This window comes from Alexandromys fortis, unplaced genomic scaffold (genome assembly GCF_014885135.2).
Source record: "Alexandromys fortis isolate MF-2015 unplaced genomic scaffold, M_Fortis_MF-2015_v1.1 scaffold_16, whole genome shotgun sequence".
NCBI lineage: Eukaryota > Metazoa > Chordata > Mammalia > Rodentia > Cricetidae > Alexandromys > Alexandromys fortis.
Genome location: NW_026067893.1, coordinates 4395937 through 4410985, shown reverse-complemented (window position 1 = coordinate 4410985; position 15049 = coordinate 4395937). Strand labels below are relative to the sequence as shown.

General features: G+C 46.7%; 1 protein-coding gene across 4 annotated transcripts in view; it reads left to right on the top strand.

The window, feature by feature from the left end:
- Plekhs1 (pleckstrin homology domain containing S1) overlaps window positions 1–10154 on the top strand; it is a 33595-nt gene extending 23441 nt beyond the window's left edge. For 2 of the 4 annotated variants that reach the window (XM_050148508.1, XM_050148517.1), the window contains exons 9-13: window positions 1897–2003; window positions 3173–3379; window positions 4153–4254; window positions 5624–5759; window positions 9024–10154. In XM_050148508.1, the coding sequence (XP_050004465.1) occupies window positions 1897–2003; window positions 3173–3379; window positions 4153–4254; window positions 5624–5759; window positions 9024–9179 (708 nt within the window). In that variant the 3' untranslated portion in view covers window positions 9180–10154. The remainder of the gene's footprint in view (window positions 1–1896; window positions 2004–3172; window positions 3380–4152; window positions 4255–5623; window positions 5760–9023) is intronic. The other 2 variants (XM_050148527.1, XM_050148537.1) reach the window with 1 other exon arrangement.
- The last annotated feature ends 4895 nt before the right edge of the window (window positions 10155–15049 follow it).

Sequence of the window (15049 nt, the reverse complement as noted above, 5' to 3'; positions counted from 1 at the left end):
TGAAAGGAAAAGGGTAACAGTCACTGGGTAATCAGCTGTGAGTGTGTGTGGAACAGCCTATTAATAACCGGACGCCCTTCGGGGTGCTAGACACTTCACTGTGCCCAGCATGGTGGCTCCAGTGACGAGTGGGCTTCATGGTCTCCACAATTCAGAGCCCACAGTCTCCATCACCAAAGATAATGCCACACAAAGAGGCATGCAGTGGTCTAGGGTCATCAGACATAGAGCAGATTTTTCTCTTTCCACTTGAGTCAAAGCAGGCTTCAGGGACCCCTGGCATCTGCCATGTCTGATGAATTGCTCAGGTAGACAACACTGCAGACTGTGTGAAGGAATGGCAGAGTAGAGAATTAACAGGACAAAAGAGAACCAACCAGCCCATGACAGGAGAACCAGCCAGCCTGTGACAGGAGAACCAGCCAGCCCATGACAGGAGAACCAGCCAGCCTGTGACAGGAGAACCAGCCAACCCATGACAGGAGAACCAGCCAGCCTGTGACAGGAGAACCAACCAGCCCATGACGGGAGAACCAGCCAGCCTGTGACAGGAGAACCAGCCAGCCCATGACAGGAGAACCAGCCAGCCTGTGACAGGAGAACCAGCCATCCCCTGACGGGAGAACCAGCCAACCCCTGACGGGAGAACCAGCCATCCCGTGATGGGAGAACCAGCCAGCCCATGACGGGTACTGGATTTCAAGCCGACTTCACTCTGTGAGAAGCATAGGGACAAAGAAAGCTTCTAAGCAAGGAAGTGACAAAACATGGATTGACTTCCTGGAACATTGGCCAAGGAGTTATATGTGCGTAAGCCACAGATAGAAAAGGTGGAATGAGGTGGTAGACAAAATTAGGGGAGCAGAGTGGCATCATCTCCAAAACTGGGGGGTTTCTATCAGATGACGACATTATAACTTGAAGATGCATGCTGAGGTCAAGTTGGTTATAGAAATGCTAAGTCACAAGTGGTTTGAACAAGCTGTCCATCACAGTGAAGTTCTCAGAGCCCCTGGTACATAGTTCTGCATTGTAAGCAGCCAAGTGCATAGCACAAGGCATGGCCATGGTTTCTTAAGCATAGAACACTTTCTTTCACCAAGAATACTTCTGCATTAGTATTCTCTAGGGCAACCAACCAATCAGGTGTGTAGAAAGGAAGGCTGTAGACCCCTGTGAGATATGGTATCTGGGGAAGGAGATGAAACTGTACAACAGCTGTCAGGCAGGCTGAGGTGATTCAGGAATGTGGGGAAACAACAGGACTTCACCGGGCAGGAGAAGAAAAAGGCATGCCTGGCGAAGAAGACCACATGAGCGTGAGGTCTGGAAGAGAGCCTTTGGTGAGGAGACAGATGCACGGATGACTGGCTTGACGGGAAGGCGATGCTCCACTTAGAAGTCAGTGGTAAACTAGAGGGGAAGAATCCGTGGATATGAAGAGAAGTCAGTGGATATGAACTAGAGGGGAAGTATCCGTGGATATGAAGAGAAGTCAGTGGATATGAACTAGAGGGGAAGTATCCGTGGATATGAAGCAACAGTTGCATCCAGTCTTTGGCCCAATCAGCTTCCGAGGTTCCATGATAGAATTAATCCCCTGGAGGAAAGGCTCATGCAGTGAATGACTAGGAATGGGCAGACAGGAAAATCCAAAGCTTCTCATAGAATGCATGTGTCTGGAATGGGCCCCAAGGGCTCCCAGGAAGGGAAAACAGGCTTTGAATCTGCCAGAAACTGTGGCTCCATCTCCCGTGGTTAAGGCCAGGTGATATTCTCTGAAGAGCGGCTGTCCTTGCGATGAAGCTGTGTGATTCCATTGCACTGCAGTGGGAGGTGAGGAGGGGCCTGGCCAGTGGCAGACATGTATCCTTTATCTTCTCTTCATGCCTTTAGTTGAAGAATATTGCTGACTCCAGCGATTCCGATGACTCCATTGAATCCAGTAGTCCAGACCAAGTTTTCAAGAAATCTGAGAGCAATTACATGTCAATGAGATCCTGGTGAGTGTAAATGCCTTCTAAGTACTGCTATTAGCTAACCTATTTTTAATAGAGCAATTACCACCAATTCAGCATGTTAACCTTTGTGTGAGGACATATGCACATACAAACATTTATATGTATATATAGGGATAATGTGTGTATGTGTGGTTGACATGAGCCATGAGGCACATGTAGAGGTCAGAGGGCAACCTTGGGTGTTGGTCCTCATCTTCCTCTTTGAGTCATTCTCTTGTTGTTTGCCACTGCACATACCACATGAACTGGCCTGTGAACTTCCTAGGATTCCCCACATCCCATTTTGCCACAGAAGCACTGGGATTGGAGAAACGCTACCACGCCTGGCCTTCCATGGGCCCTGGAGAGCCAACCTGCGGCCCTACTGTTTACAAAACGAGCACTTTACCCACCGAGCCGTCTCTCTAGCCCCCAGTTCATTTTTGAACTGTTGAGAAATTGCTTCAAAGCATCACAAAGACTCCGCTCTGCACATTGATTGATTCAGGTCGATGTCCTTAATCTGAAATGCTTAGGATTACAAATGTTTCTGGTTTCAGAATTATTTCTTTTTTCAGATTTTGGAATATCTGCATATCCATAATGAGCTCTCTTGTGGAACAGAAGTCATCTAAACATAAAATACATGCACGATTCATATTTCCAAATGTACCTTCTATACATAACCTGATGATAACCTTAGGCAAAGTGTTTGAAATTGACTTTGTTCATGAAAGACAGTGTGATGGTGTGGACTTACTCCACACGCTGCATCCGTATTGTCAGTTAGCATTTCAGGTTTCAGATGCTCAAGGGACGGGCGTTCAACCTGTGGACTTAAGAGAAAGGAATGTGGCGATGGTTTCTTGACCCACAGAAAGCCACCTGTGACATCAGGACACTTCTGTCTTCAGAAGTCTTCTGGGTTTTTTTGGCTTTTATGTCTCTCAAACTCTCACCCTGTTCTCCCAACCCTGTAAAATGTTATTTCGATTCCAAGTCCATTTTTAGAAAGAAGGCTTGTTCAGTTTGACTCGGCCTCTGGTGGGATTCTGATGGCTGAACGTGTTCCAAGGCTTTGTTGGTCTTCTTACAGCTGTTAGATGACAGGTAGAGTGGGAAGCTGTCACCGTGTGCTTAAACAGACCCTTGTTCAACTTCTTATACTCCAGCTTCTTCAAACAACCAACCCCTGCATCTGCTGATGGCCAAGCTGAAACCCAGAGCTCTCCGGAGACTCCGGAGCAGGCAACTTCTCTGCAAGAACTCGGCACAGGGAGTTATCTGTATCTTTCACTTGCTGACCTGGAAGCACAGACCGCAGAAGACAAAACGGGGTCCGCCTCCCTAACTGTTGTGAAATTGTCTATATTACTCAAGTAAAGCCCTGATTTCTAAAACTTTGTGGGCCCTAAGAACAAGACAGATGCCTTAAATGCACTCAATATTACAAATTTCAAAGTAGTTTCTGAAAATTCCCAAGTCAGACAAGCATGGCAGGCTTCCTCTGTGTGTCATTGAGGCTGTGACCCTTCTCTGTGTCACTGGTGTTGTGACCATAGACAGTAAATGATAGAGTTGGAAGAAGAGTGGTCCCCCAGGATGGGGGTGGCCCTCCCAACGGTTTCAACGCTTTTCCCTTGGCCAGTTTTTCCGGCCCTAAAACCTGGACCATGCTGATCCAGCATCAGCGTGCATCACCAGCCTCCCACACTAGCGGCATGTGGGCAGGCAAGCCTCCTGAGGTGCTGAGCAGATGAGAAGGGGAGAGTTTAGGTCCTAGGTGACGTCAAGGGCACCTGACAAGATAGTTGCGATTTTTAGCTGCTTTCCATGCCCTCTTGTATGAAATAATTTCCAGAAAACAAACATGTAAATTGACCGGATGGAGATGGTTATAAGCCCACTTGGTCCAGTTTTGCCTCCTTCTGCTGTCTGCCAACCACTACCACATGCCAGAGGGGCAGGGAGGATTAATGAATGTCTTTCCATACCTTAAATTCCTATTTCTTTCTTGGTATGTTTTGGGCAAGCTTTAACAGGAAAATGTCATCTCAGAAGCAGAAGGCCAAAAATACACTCTAAAAGGATAGCTCAGAGCGAGGTTCCATCGGCTGTTTGACGCGTCTTACACAAATGTTTTCTGTCCCAGCAATGTCCCCGATGAGAGCCAAGTGGAGACTCTGAATGTGTTCCTCACTCCTCAAGATGCCATCGACTATCTTGCTCTTGTAGAAGCGGCAGGACGGATATGGTAGGTGGAGCTTTGAACAGACATCAGAGATGAAACGGCACCCTCGTTCTGAACACTGCATCTGACAAAACCAACGGAGCACTAGGGCTGGTGTTGCCAGAGAGAGGGCTCGCCAGCAGAAAGACTATTGTTATATAGGAGGTCAACTTTTGAGGGGGTCTAAGAGAACCAAAAAGCCCAGGACTCAGGATGTTTCTGATCCTTCAAAGGAGAATGGATGGCAAGAGGCTGTTCCAGGCACCATGGAGTGAATATTTAAAGAAGGAAAGAAGAGAATGAGGTTATAAGATCGAAAAGGAAAAGATATATATGTGGGCCTAAGAGTCCCACACCCCATTCAAACTTCTATTCCAAAACACAAGCACAAAATTCTGTGTGGCAAATATTTTTTGTTTTGCTTTTTGAGACAGGGTTTCTTTGTAGCTTGGGGGCTTGTCCTGGAACTCACTCTGTAGATCAGGCTGGCCTCGAACTCACAGAAATCCTCCTGTCTCTGCCTCCCATAATTACTATTTATCTAATTCTACATCCTCTTAGACTGTGACTGGACATGTGGGCACAGGCCAGTAATCTTAGTTCCCTGGAATAGACCTCAAGGCCAACCTGAGCTTCGTAGTAGATTTAAGGCCAGCTTTAGCTACATAATGAGATGCTCTCCCCTCCCCCATCTTAAAATAAATAAGCCAAATTGTTTAATTCATTTTGGTGGAAGACTGAATTTTTACAAGGTAATTCTTTAATATAAATAAGATCCCATACTGCCACAACTTTTCATTTTTACAAAATCTTTGTAATTTAAGACTCGTAAACGCCTGCTCAGCCTATGGACTCATCTGTGCCCAAGCTTACATGTCCGTTCATTCATCCACTTATTAAATATTCACTGCAGCTCTGTGTGCTCAGTTCTGGCAGGTGTTTGTTGAGCATCCTGTTTTCTTAGAACTGCAGTTATCAATTTTTAAACACCAGCTAAGGAAACAGAAAGGGAGTTCTGTACTCCCAGGTCATAAAGCCAGATGAAAAGGAGAGGCCCGTGAGTCAATAAATATAAAAAGTACATCTTACTCAGAACTACAGTTAAAGTATTCCCACCGTGCATAATTATAAGTCCTGGGACAGGATAGATTAACTACAAGCAAAACAAGGGACTGGACTTGGCAGGGCCTTGCGAGGGTGATTAGCTTGGAGCAAAGCTTCTGAGGGAAGGGAGGCAGGGAGGAAGTTAGTCCAGACAGAAGGAGAGAGTTGGCTTCCAATATGGGGCAACTCGGCACAGAGTGAGGTAATCCCACAGGCCCCATTCCTGCCCCCACAAGGAGCCAATGAACTCTGCCTCACTTTTTTGTTGGATGCTGTGTTCCCACTGCAGTGTGGCTCAGTGGGAAGGCCCTCCCCGACTAGGGTGCATATTCTGCCATGGAGACCATATCTTGGCTGTCAATGACCTGAAGCCCCAGAACCTGGAGGAAGTTTCCCTGTTTCTTACCCGCTGTAACCAGAAGGAGGTGAGTCCTATGAACCAGACCAGGCCAGATCAAGTTAGGGCTGGGAAGAAGAGGATCCAGCTCTGGGAGGAAGTCTGGGAATGACTCAGAACATGAATGAAATTTTGTCTTTTGTTTCAAGTGCTACTGGGGAAAGCACTGGGCTAGGAGAGAGGGCTCGGGGCTTTTGATCTCAGGCACTGTGGGGAGCAGAAACAGCACCATGACTCAGACTAACTAGCGGACTGTAGATAGCCCCTTTAAGCAGTCTGTGTCTTGCCTTTTTGTAAAATGAGGGACAGTGATTGTAGCAGTTGTTGAAGAACAAAATGATATAGCATGCTAACATGTTCGCAATGTCCCAGACACAATTACTATGGCTTTGCCTCTACCTGCAGGGCCATGTGACATGGAGTGGCTCACTTTCCTGAATGTCAATGTTCTCATCTAATAACTCTCTGCATGGAGTTATTATTAAAAACCAAGATCATGTTACACGCATGGTAGTATAGTTTTCATATTGTTCATTCCTTCTAAGCCACATTGATTTCTAGCCCCGTGACCTAGGGAAGGCCGCACTGCCTTCTCTGTGTTTAGCTTCTTTGCTCTAAAGCAAGGAGCAGAGCAAGGACTCATCCCTCCCTATGGTTTCCAAACTGTGCTTCTTGGATCTTTGGACTGTGACTAGGGAGAAAGGAGAGGAAGGGCTCAACATGTGCTGCTTCTGTTAGGGACATTCACATTTGTCTTCTATTAAATAGATACATCTAAAATACTGGACCACACCTTTAACAGATAGATACATTTAAAACACCAGACAGTGCAGTTAACAGACAGATAGATACATCTAAAACACTGGATCACACAGTTAACAGATAGATGCATCTAAAACACTGGGCCATGCAGTTAACATACTTAGGAAGCATAGAACCTTGACTTGAAATGTCTGTAAGCAGCAACAGTAATGATCTATCTTCCGGCTCTGGGAGTCTGTGGTTGTGTGTCATGCGTATTAAGGGCTCAGCTTGTTTCTTCTCCATCATTCCATAAGCCTGACAGTGGGAGAAATTCTTATTGTATTATCTAAAAGGGTAAGGCCAGTCAGGCATGCGACGAAGGTAGACACAAAACTAGTCAGTGGCAGTGCCAGGGTTCATCATTCATCTGCTCCCTCGCTATTATTGAACATCTCCCTACTCTCTACTGGCTACTGTTGTGTTCTAAGGCTACAAAGGTGGTCTCGGCTTACACATAAGTAGCTCACAGATTAGCGGGTAAAGCAAGTATCGTCAGCAGTCTCCGAATACAGTGTGTGCTCTGGGATGTGAGCCGAAAGTGTTGGGGGAGACTAGATGGGTCTTCTGAGGATACCCTCACAGCAGGCAGGGTTTGGCTTGAGTTCAATCCTTGATAGGAGTTTGCAAGGTAGATAAGAGGTTGGTTTGAGGGATCTAGCCCGATAGTCTGGCAACTTATAATTCATGGCTTCTGCCAAAGGTCCACCCTACAGCCAAAGGGTGAAGAAAACCATGTGCAACTTCTGGAAGTTACTATTATTTTGGCCCAAAGATCCATACATGTGCTCAGCAATCAAGAAAAGTGTTGTATTAGGCTGCTTGTTCATACCAGCCACCCAGAATTGAAATAATCACACAGATTATTATTTAAAACACTGTTTGGCCCATTAGCTCTAGCTTCTTATTAGCTAACTCTTACATCTTAGTTTAACTCATTTTTATTAATCTGTGTATTGTCACATGGCTTACCTGCTAAAATTCCTTCCGGCTCCAGCAGGACTACATGGCTTCTCTCTGACTCTGCCTCCTTTCTCCCAGCATTCTGTTTAGTTTTCCCCACCTAGCTCTGTTCCCCTATAGCTCTACTATAGGTCCAAAGCAGTTCCTTTATTTATCAGTGGTATCACAGCATACAGAAGGGAATCCCACATCAGAATAGGGGTTGTGAACAGATACACATCTAAATCTCCACCTGGCCGTTCACATATGCACCATCATGACTGCCATTGTAGACCGCACCTCTCCTGTGCTCTTGCTGTCTTCTGCATGCTTCTGAGAACAACTCCCAAATAATACTGACCACTATCAACCCCCACCAATGTAGGTCTCAATCCCATCAAACCTTTTCACAGATAACCTATGTAATAGATATGTATATTACCATTCATAACAGTAGCTAAATTACAGTTATGAAGTAGCAATTAAAATAATGTTATGGTTGGGGTCACCACACATGAGGAACTGACTGTATTAGAGGGCTGCATTAGGAAGGTTGAGAACCACAGATCTAGAGGAGTAGAAAACTCTCCTCCCCACCACTCCTGACTTCTTTCTTTTACAAGAAAACAGATGGCCAGTCCTCTTTTAAAATGCAAACACTTGTTCCTGGAAAAGGGCATGTGAGAGCAAGGGCATCTCCTGGGTCTCCTGTCTGAGCCAATGGCATCCACTTTATCCACAGTGCAGAGAAGGGGGAGGCTGGCAGAGGGAGGGGCTAGAGACAGCAAGAGGAAAGTGAGACAGCTTTTCAGAGGCAAAGGAGATGGTGTGTGTGTTTAGAGGGATAAGAAATGAGGAGCTGCAAGAGAAACGTTCAATTTCAGTTTCCTTCTGCTTTTGGCTGGTGGTCTCCTTTGGATACACAGGGTTCTACAGGCCTTTTGAGCTACTGATCCTCTGTGGCTGTCTTAGTAAGATTTCTACTGCTGTGATAAAACACCATGGCCAAAACAACTTGGGAAGGAAAGGGTTTGTTTCTCTTACACTTCCATCACAGCCCATCACCAAAGAAAGTTAGGGCAGGAACTGAATCGAAGCCATGGAGGAGTGCTGTTTACAAGGTTCCTTCCAATGGCTTACACACCCTGCTTTGTTATAGCACCCAGGACCATCAGCCCTGGGACATCACTACCCACAGTGAGCATCAATTATCAATCAAGAAAATGTGCTACAGATTTGTCCATAGGCCAGTCCCATGGGGGCATTTCCTAACTGAGGTTCCCTCTTCCAAAATGACTCTAGTTTGTGTCAAGTTAACATAACACTAGCCAGCACAGGGGGCCATCAGCCCTTTCCGGAGCCTGCCTAGAGGCTTAGGCCTATGGATATCAGAAAATCAAAGTCCGTGTTCCGCTTGAACATACAGATCACCTGCAACTGCCTTTGGCTCATCGTTCGATTTCTTTCAAAAACAGATTCAAGAGGTATAAAGGATGGGATCCTAAGGATACTCTCTGGTCATTTAATTATCTCCTATCTCGTGTCCTAGAAAGTGAAACTCTCCATTGGCCGGATCCCACATTCAGAGAAGTTCCATGCCTCCTCCTGTGCATGCCCCTTAAAATACCAACAGGGTTTGCCGGGGAAGGCACTGAAGAGGAGTCCGGCCATCAAAAAGACCCAGAAGGAATCAACTGGAGAATAATCTGCCTCGGGCCCATGGCAGCAGAAGAAGGATGGAGCCCTGGATCATCATGATCGGAGACAAGACAGAATCCTACTTTGAGTCACTGTACTGTCCTAACAATGGGGGTCACTAGCCCCTTTGTGGCTGTTGCATTGAGGTCACATGGGGTAATGACTAAGGAACAGAGTTAGAATGGAAGGCCTTATTATCTGAGACTTGGCACCAAACACGGCAGGCATCGACTGAGTAAATCTATGGTCTAATTAGTAGTACTGTGTGCTTTCTGAGGTCACAATTGCTTTTTTGTTAGGAATTAGAATTATTCATTCCAGGGAGGCAAGAGATGAAAGTCTGTAGCTGTCCTCCCAGACACTTCCTGTGACTCAGCAGCCCAGGGGCCGTCAGGCCAGGCAGAGTTACTGGCGTTCTTACCAGGCTCAGTAGACCTGCTTTCTTAAAAGACATGGTAACTATTTTGGAAGCTAAGGAAGTTTGGTGCTGTATCCAGCCAAGAGCTGCTTGCTCCAAATGTAAACAGGAAACTATGTTTATATGTTCTTAATTGATTGGTTTATTACCAAATTAGTCCTGTGAAGTCAAGGAACCAAAGGCCTTTTAATCAGGAAAGCAGGAGCCGGCAGCTGAAATCTAATCAGCTTGGGGAATGTCGGTACAGGGGGGCGGGCGGTCAGAGGACACATCTCAGTAGACTGTCCTTTCACGTGGAAAATGGAAGGCTTTGAAAGCTCAGTGATATTCAGTCTTCATGACTCGGAGCTCAGTAGCTGTAAGGGCAGAACCAAGAATCTAACCCAGCTTTAGAAAGAAGATCCCCTTGACTTCTGCCTTGTATGTGGGTTTAGATTAGTAAAGACCTTTGGCACACAGGAGAGACATTCAATGTATTTCATTTTCTGTTATCTAGATTGTTTCCAGTATAACATGTATATATGTGTATAAAACATATGAAATAAATAAATGTCTATACATGAATATTTCAAATCTTATAACTAAAATAAAAGAAGAAGCCATTTCAGTGAGGAAATAAAGAACCGTTAAGGTAAAACTGCCTGAAGCCATCTGCGGGATGGATTCCTGGGCTCTGAAATCCAGCTGTCCTCTGAGGACCCAGGGGTTGATCATCCACCCAGCTCACAGAAATGATGGGTCGGACAAGCAGACAGGACTGCAGGTCCTTCCCAGTACACTGTCCACCCGCCACCCTACTCCAACCCCAGAACTTACCTGCTGACACAGAATGGGGGGTGAGGACCACACTCTGGGTGTTTCTCAGCATCTGAATGGCACTTTCAAGGGCTTGGACTGAGGAACCCAGTCTCTGTTGTATCATCCTAGGGGGTCAGTGGAGAGCCCCCCCCCCCCAGTCTGCAGGACAGCACAGAGCATGCGTTCATCCTAGGGGGTCAGCGGAGAGTCCCCCCAGTCTGCAGGACAGCACAGAGCATGCGTTCATCCTAGGGGGTCAGTGGAGAGCCCCCCCAGTCTGCAGGACAGCACAGAGCATGCGTTCATCCTAGGGGGTCAATGGAGAGGTCCCCCAGTCTGCAGGATAGCACAGAGCATGCGTTCATCCTAGGGGGTCAGTGGAGAGCCCCCCCCCAGTCTGCAGGACAGCACAGAGCATGCGTTCATCCTAGGGGGTCAGCGGAGAGTCCCTCCAGTCTGCAGGACAGCACAGAGCATCCCCTCTTTCAGGAAAGGATCTAGTTCTCAGTAGTGCTGAGAAAACAGACAGCCACCCACCTGCCTCTAACAGGAGCCTGAGGAGAGCATCTGGCTCCTCTCTGGCTTCCTCTTCTGTGAAGAGCAACTGAACCACGGCCTGGAGGAAGCAGCCTCCTGACTGAGCCCAGGTATGTGCTGCCGGTGGCTGGAATGGACAGGGGAACCCATTCTATGCCATTCTCTGTGCTGCTCCTCAGAGCCCAGGGCCTCACATTCTCTGTGCCTCCCCTTCCCCAGAGCTGGAAACAACCACGTGCTCCTAGCGCTCAAGGTCACTTCTTTATCCTAAGAACAACAGTGACCACAAGGAGAACTCTAGACCTAGGAGGAGAGATATCTGTCCTTTTCTGTCACCCAGGTGAGAATACAGCCAAGAATCAGTTAGAAGAAGGCCGGAAAAGCCATCTGGCCAGGCCTGACAAAGACGGTACCTTGTGGTCCTCAAGTTGGCCAAAGAGAAGAGCACACTCCCTGCTACCAACAGATGCGAGCCCAGGAAGCCCCAGGGAAAAACCCATCTGTGATCTCCTTCATTGATGTCCATACTGACCACATTTCAAGTAAATGGCTGTGGCCTATGCTGCAAAGAAACTGGTCCGGCTGTTCTTAGGGAAGATAGCCCCTCCTGGATCTGCTTAGACAGTGCAGGAGAAAACAAGGATGGCTTCAAGCTGTTCTTGGCTGTCTCTTCTTTGTCCATGTCCCATCAACTTGACATAGCTTAGAGTCGCATGAGAGGAGAGTCTCAATTGAGGGATTAGATTGGTCCAATGTGGGCATGTCTTTAGGGGGACCGTCTTATTTTTTTCATTGATGTGGGAGGGCCCAGCCCACTGTGGGCAGCACTAGGGAACTGTCTTACTTGTTCACTGATGTGGGAGGGCCCAGCCCACTGTAGGCAGCACCATTCTCTAGGCAGTTGGTCCTGAGCTGTGTAAGAAAGCAGGAGGTTGTGAGCAAGCCAGCAAATAGTAGTTCCTCCATGGTTTCTGCCTTATGTTTCTGCCCAGGCTTTCTCCAATGATGAACTGTAACCTCCGTGCTAAAATAAATCCTCTCCCCCCCTAAGTTGCTTCCGGTTGAAGTGTTTGATCACAGAGGCCCAAAGGGAAGTAGAGCTGGCCTCAGTCTGATGTGGCGGAGGAAGAAGTCAGAGCTCAGAAACGGGAAATGATTTACTGAGGGTACCCCAGCTCCATGCTGAGCCCAAAGTTCCTCAACCCATACCTTCTCTGCATCATGGCATTTCATTGGGACTTTGTCTCTCAGCTTCCTACTGGGTGCCTTGGGTCTCCAGAACAGACCGCAGAGGTACCCAGAGGTTTTCATTTGGTTCTCTCTGCTGAGATGAAAAATATTCAGAAGGAATTCCAAATAACAGCTGGTTAGGGAGGAGAATGAGTGCGCAGGGCCACGGCCACGACGTCACACTCCAGCTGTTGACATGCCTGCATTCCGGGAAGGTTTCTTTTCTGTGAGGAGAGCAGAGGACCACGTTTATGTGTTTGTGTGTGGTATATGTGCACACGTGTGTGCCAGGGAGTGAAGACAGGTGGCCCTGTCACTAGTCTGCTCCTTCTCTTCAGGGCGTGTGCCAAGTGACTTTCCCTTGGGATGCTGAGAAGAATAGAACATGATAAACGGACCTCAAGGCTTTCGGACTCAGCTGGATCACATCAGGGTTTCTTCCTGAAGTTGGACTGGTGGCACATGGACTAAGTAACATGTGTTTTCTTGGAAAAGCTCTCCAAAATGTCGAGTTAATGAAATCTTTGCCGAATGACCGATAGTCCCACGGGATCTTGGGGCCCTTCTCCAAATCACTCTGACTAAATGGTTCTGGAAAACTTGGCACTCACAGTGCTAGACCCTGGGACTGACTGACCTACCTGATATGGTAGCCACCAGCCAAATGTGCTGTTTGGCCTAAAATTAGTTAAAATTAAATACACCTAAAAGTCCTTATCAAAGCACTAGCCACATTTGGGGTATTGATAACCTTTGATGGTAATTAACTACAATATTGGATAACACAGAAACAAACTTTTTCCACCATCATAGAAGGTTCTAGCAGATACTTTTCCCTATCTTATGTCCCAGGAGAAGAACAGTTACATCTTATTCACTTCCATATTCCCAGCCCATAAATATAGTGAGCGGCTTACAGCAAATGCTTGATAAACACATGCTAATGGAAGAAAACACTACAATTCGTGGTAAGTATTAATTCATAAACATTATTCAATTTTGATATTTTAAAAAAAATATTAACATCCCAAACCCTGGTAACATTGGCTATTCTTTTTTCTTTTCTTTCTGTCTCTCTCTCTTCTTTTTTGCCTGGTGTCATAGAATTAACTTGAAAGACCAGCTATAGGACTTTTCCATATAAGTTGTTTCCTCAACAGTTAGTAAGTTTATGTGGAGTTGGCAGCACACTTGGGAGCTGTTATACAAACAGGAAATCATGGTGTCTACAACTCTCCAGCAAACTGCTGACCACAGTGAAGAGAAAGATGAGTCTACCATGATCTCGGTGCTAAGGTCATTTTCTTTTGAGGAGCACCAATGTATAAGTCTAGGTTTGGAGTTATGTTAATTATAGTTGCTCCAAAATTTTGAGCATTTTCTGACATTCTTAGCTCCTCTTTGTTTAAGTGTGGACTTATAAAACAGATATAAGGGCTTGTTGCAACTGTACACATGCTAAGAATCAGCAGTGTATGGTGTCGGAGGTTTTTACATGGACATCAGTGTTTAATCCAGGGCATTATGGGATGTTGATTTGGGACTTGAGGGCAGGGTGATGGTAAAGGGTTGTCATGTATTTGTCTCTTGGCCTCTTTTAAATGATAGATGAGCGTTACAAGGAGAGGGCCCCCCTGTTTGTCCCAGCTGCCTGGCTAGCTTACACCCGGAATAACCACACAAAAACTGTATTAATTAAATTACTGCTTGGCCCATTAGCTCTAGTTTCTTATTGGCTAATTATTACATCTTAATTTAACCCATTTTTATTAATCTATATATTGCCACGTGGCAGTGGCTTACTGGAGATTTAACTAGCATCCATCTCAGGAGGCAGATCCATGGACTTCCTCTTCTACCCTTCTTCCTCCCAGCATTCAGTTCTGTTTTCTCCACCTACTTAAGTTCCGCCCTATCAACTAGACCAAGGCAGTTTCTTTATTCATTACCCAATGAAAGCAACACATGAACAGAAGTGTCACGGCCACCTCAATCCGCAAGGATGACGCGACACCGGAGCTCTTCCTGCTAGCAGTTTATTCAAGACATTTTTTAATAATTGTATCTCTCTCTCTCTCTCTCTCTCTCTCTCTCTCTCTCTCTCTCTCTCTCTCTCTCCCTTCCTCCCTCTCTCCGGGCAAACCTCTCCCAGCCCTTAAAAAGGCACGGGCCGCCAACCCTGGATTGCCAGTGGGCACTGCCCATAGGTCCACGCATTTGCAAGCAGCTGACAATCATTTCGTGATAATTGCATGAGTCAGAGAGCACTCGCTTTCAGGATCGCGGAGGGCGGGAGCCAGTACCATCAGGTGCGGCTCCACGCAGCTCTCTACATTGCCATCAGGTGTGGCTCTCTACACAGAAGAACCTCCTACACCAGACGAGAGTGCCAGAAATATGACTGGGAATAAAGCTATTCTTTAAAAACCAGAGGCCTACAAATTACCACACTGTGTGGTGACAGAGACGTTCAGAAAGGAAGGAGGCCACCGTAAACAGAGCACTAATCATGACTCACACTGCTGCGTGCCTTCTGTATGCAGGGCACTCTCCACACACTCTCCCCAATCCTACAATGGTTCTATGACGTCAAGACTGACTGCCTCAGAAGCACAGAGAAGGGAAGTAACTTACCCGCTCCAGGTATGGCTGGCGAGAGTGTGGCAGAGCTGGGATTCAAACCAGACACCCTGGATCTGGAGACCAGAGCCTGACTGTCCTCACCGGGAGAGCCATGGAAGACAGGAAACATCGCTGAAGCAGATGGTACACAAAGGAGAGGGGCAGAGCCAGAACAAACCTGCAGTGCACTTTCCAAGGCTTGCCTAGAGTGGCTCAACGTTTGGATGGGCCTCTTGTCTTGGTAACATAATCGTTTTCCCTCATTTTATCCA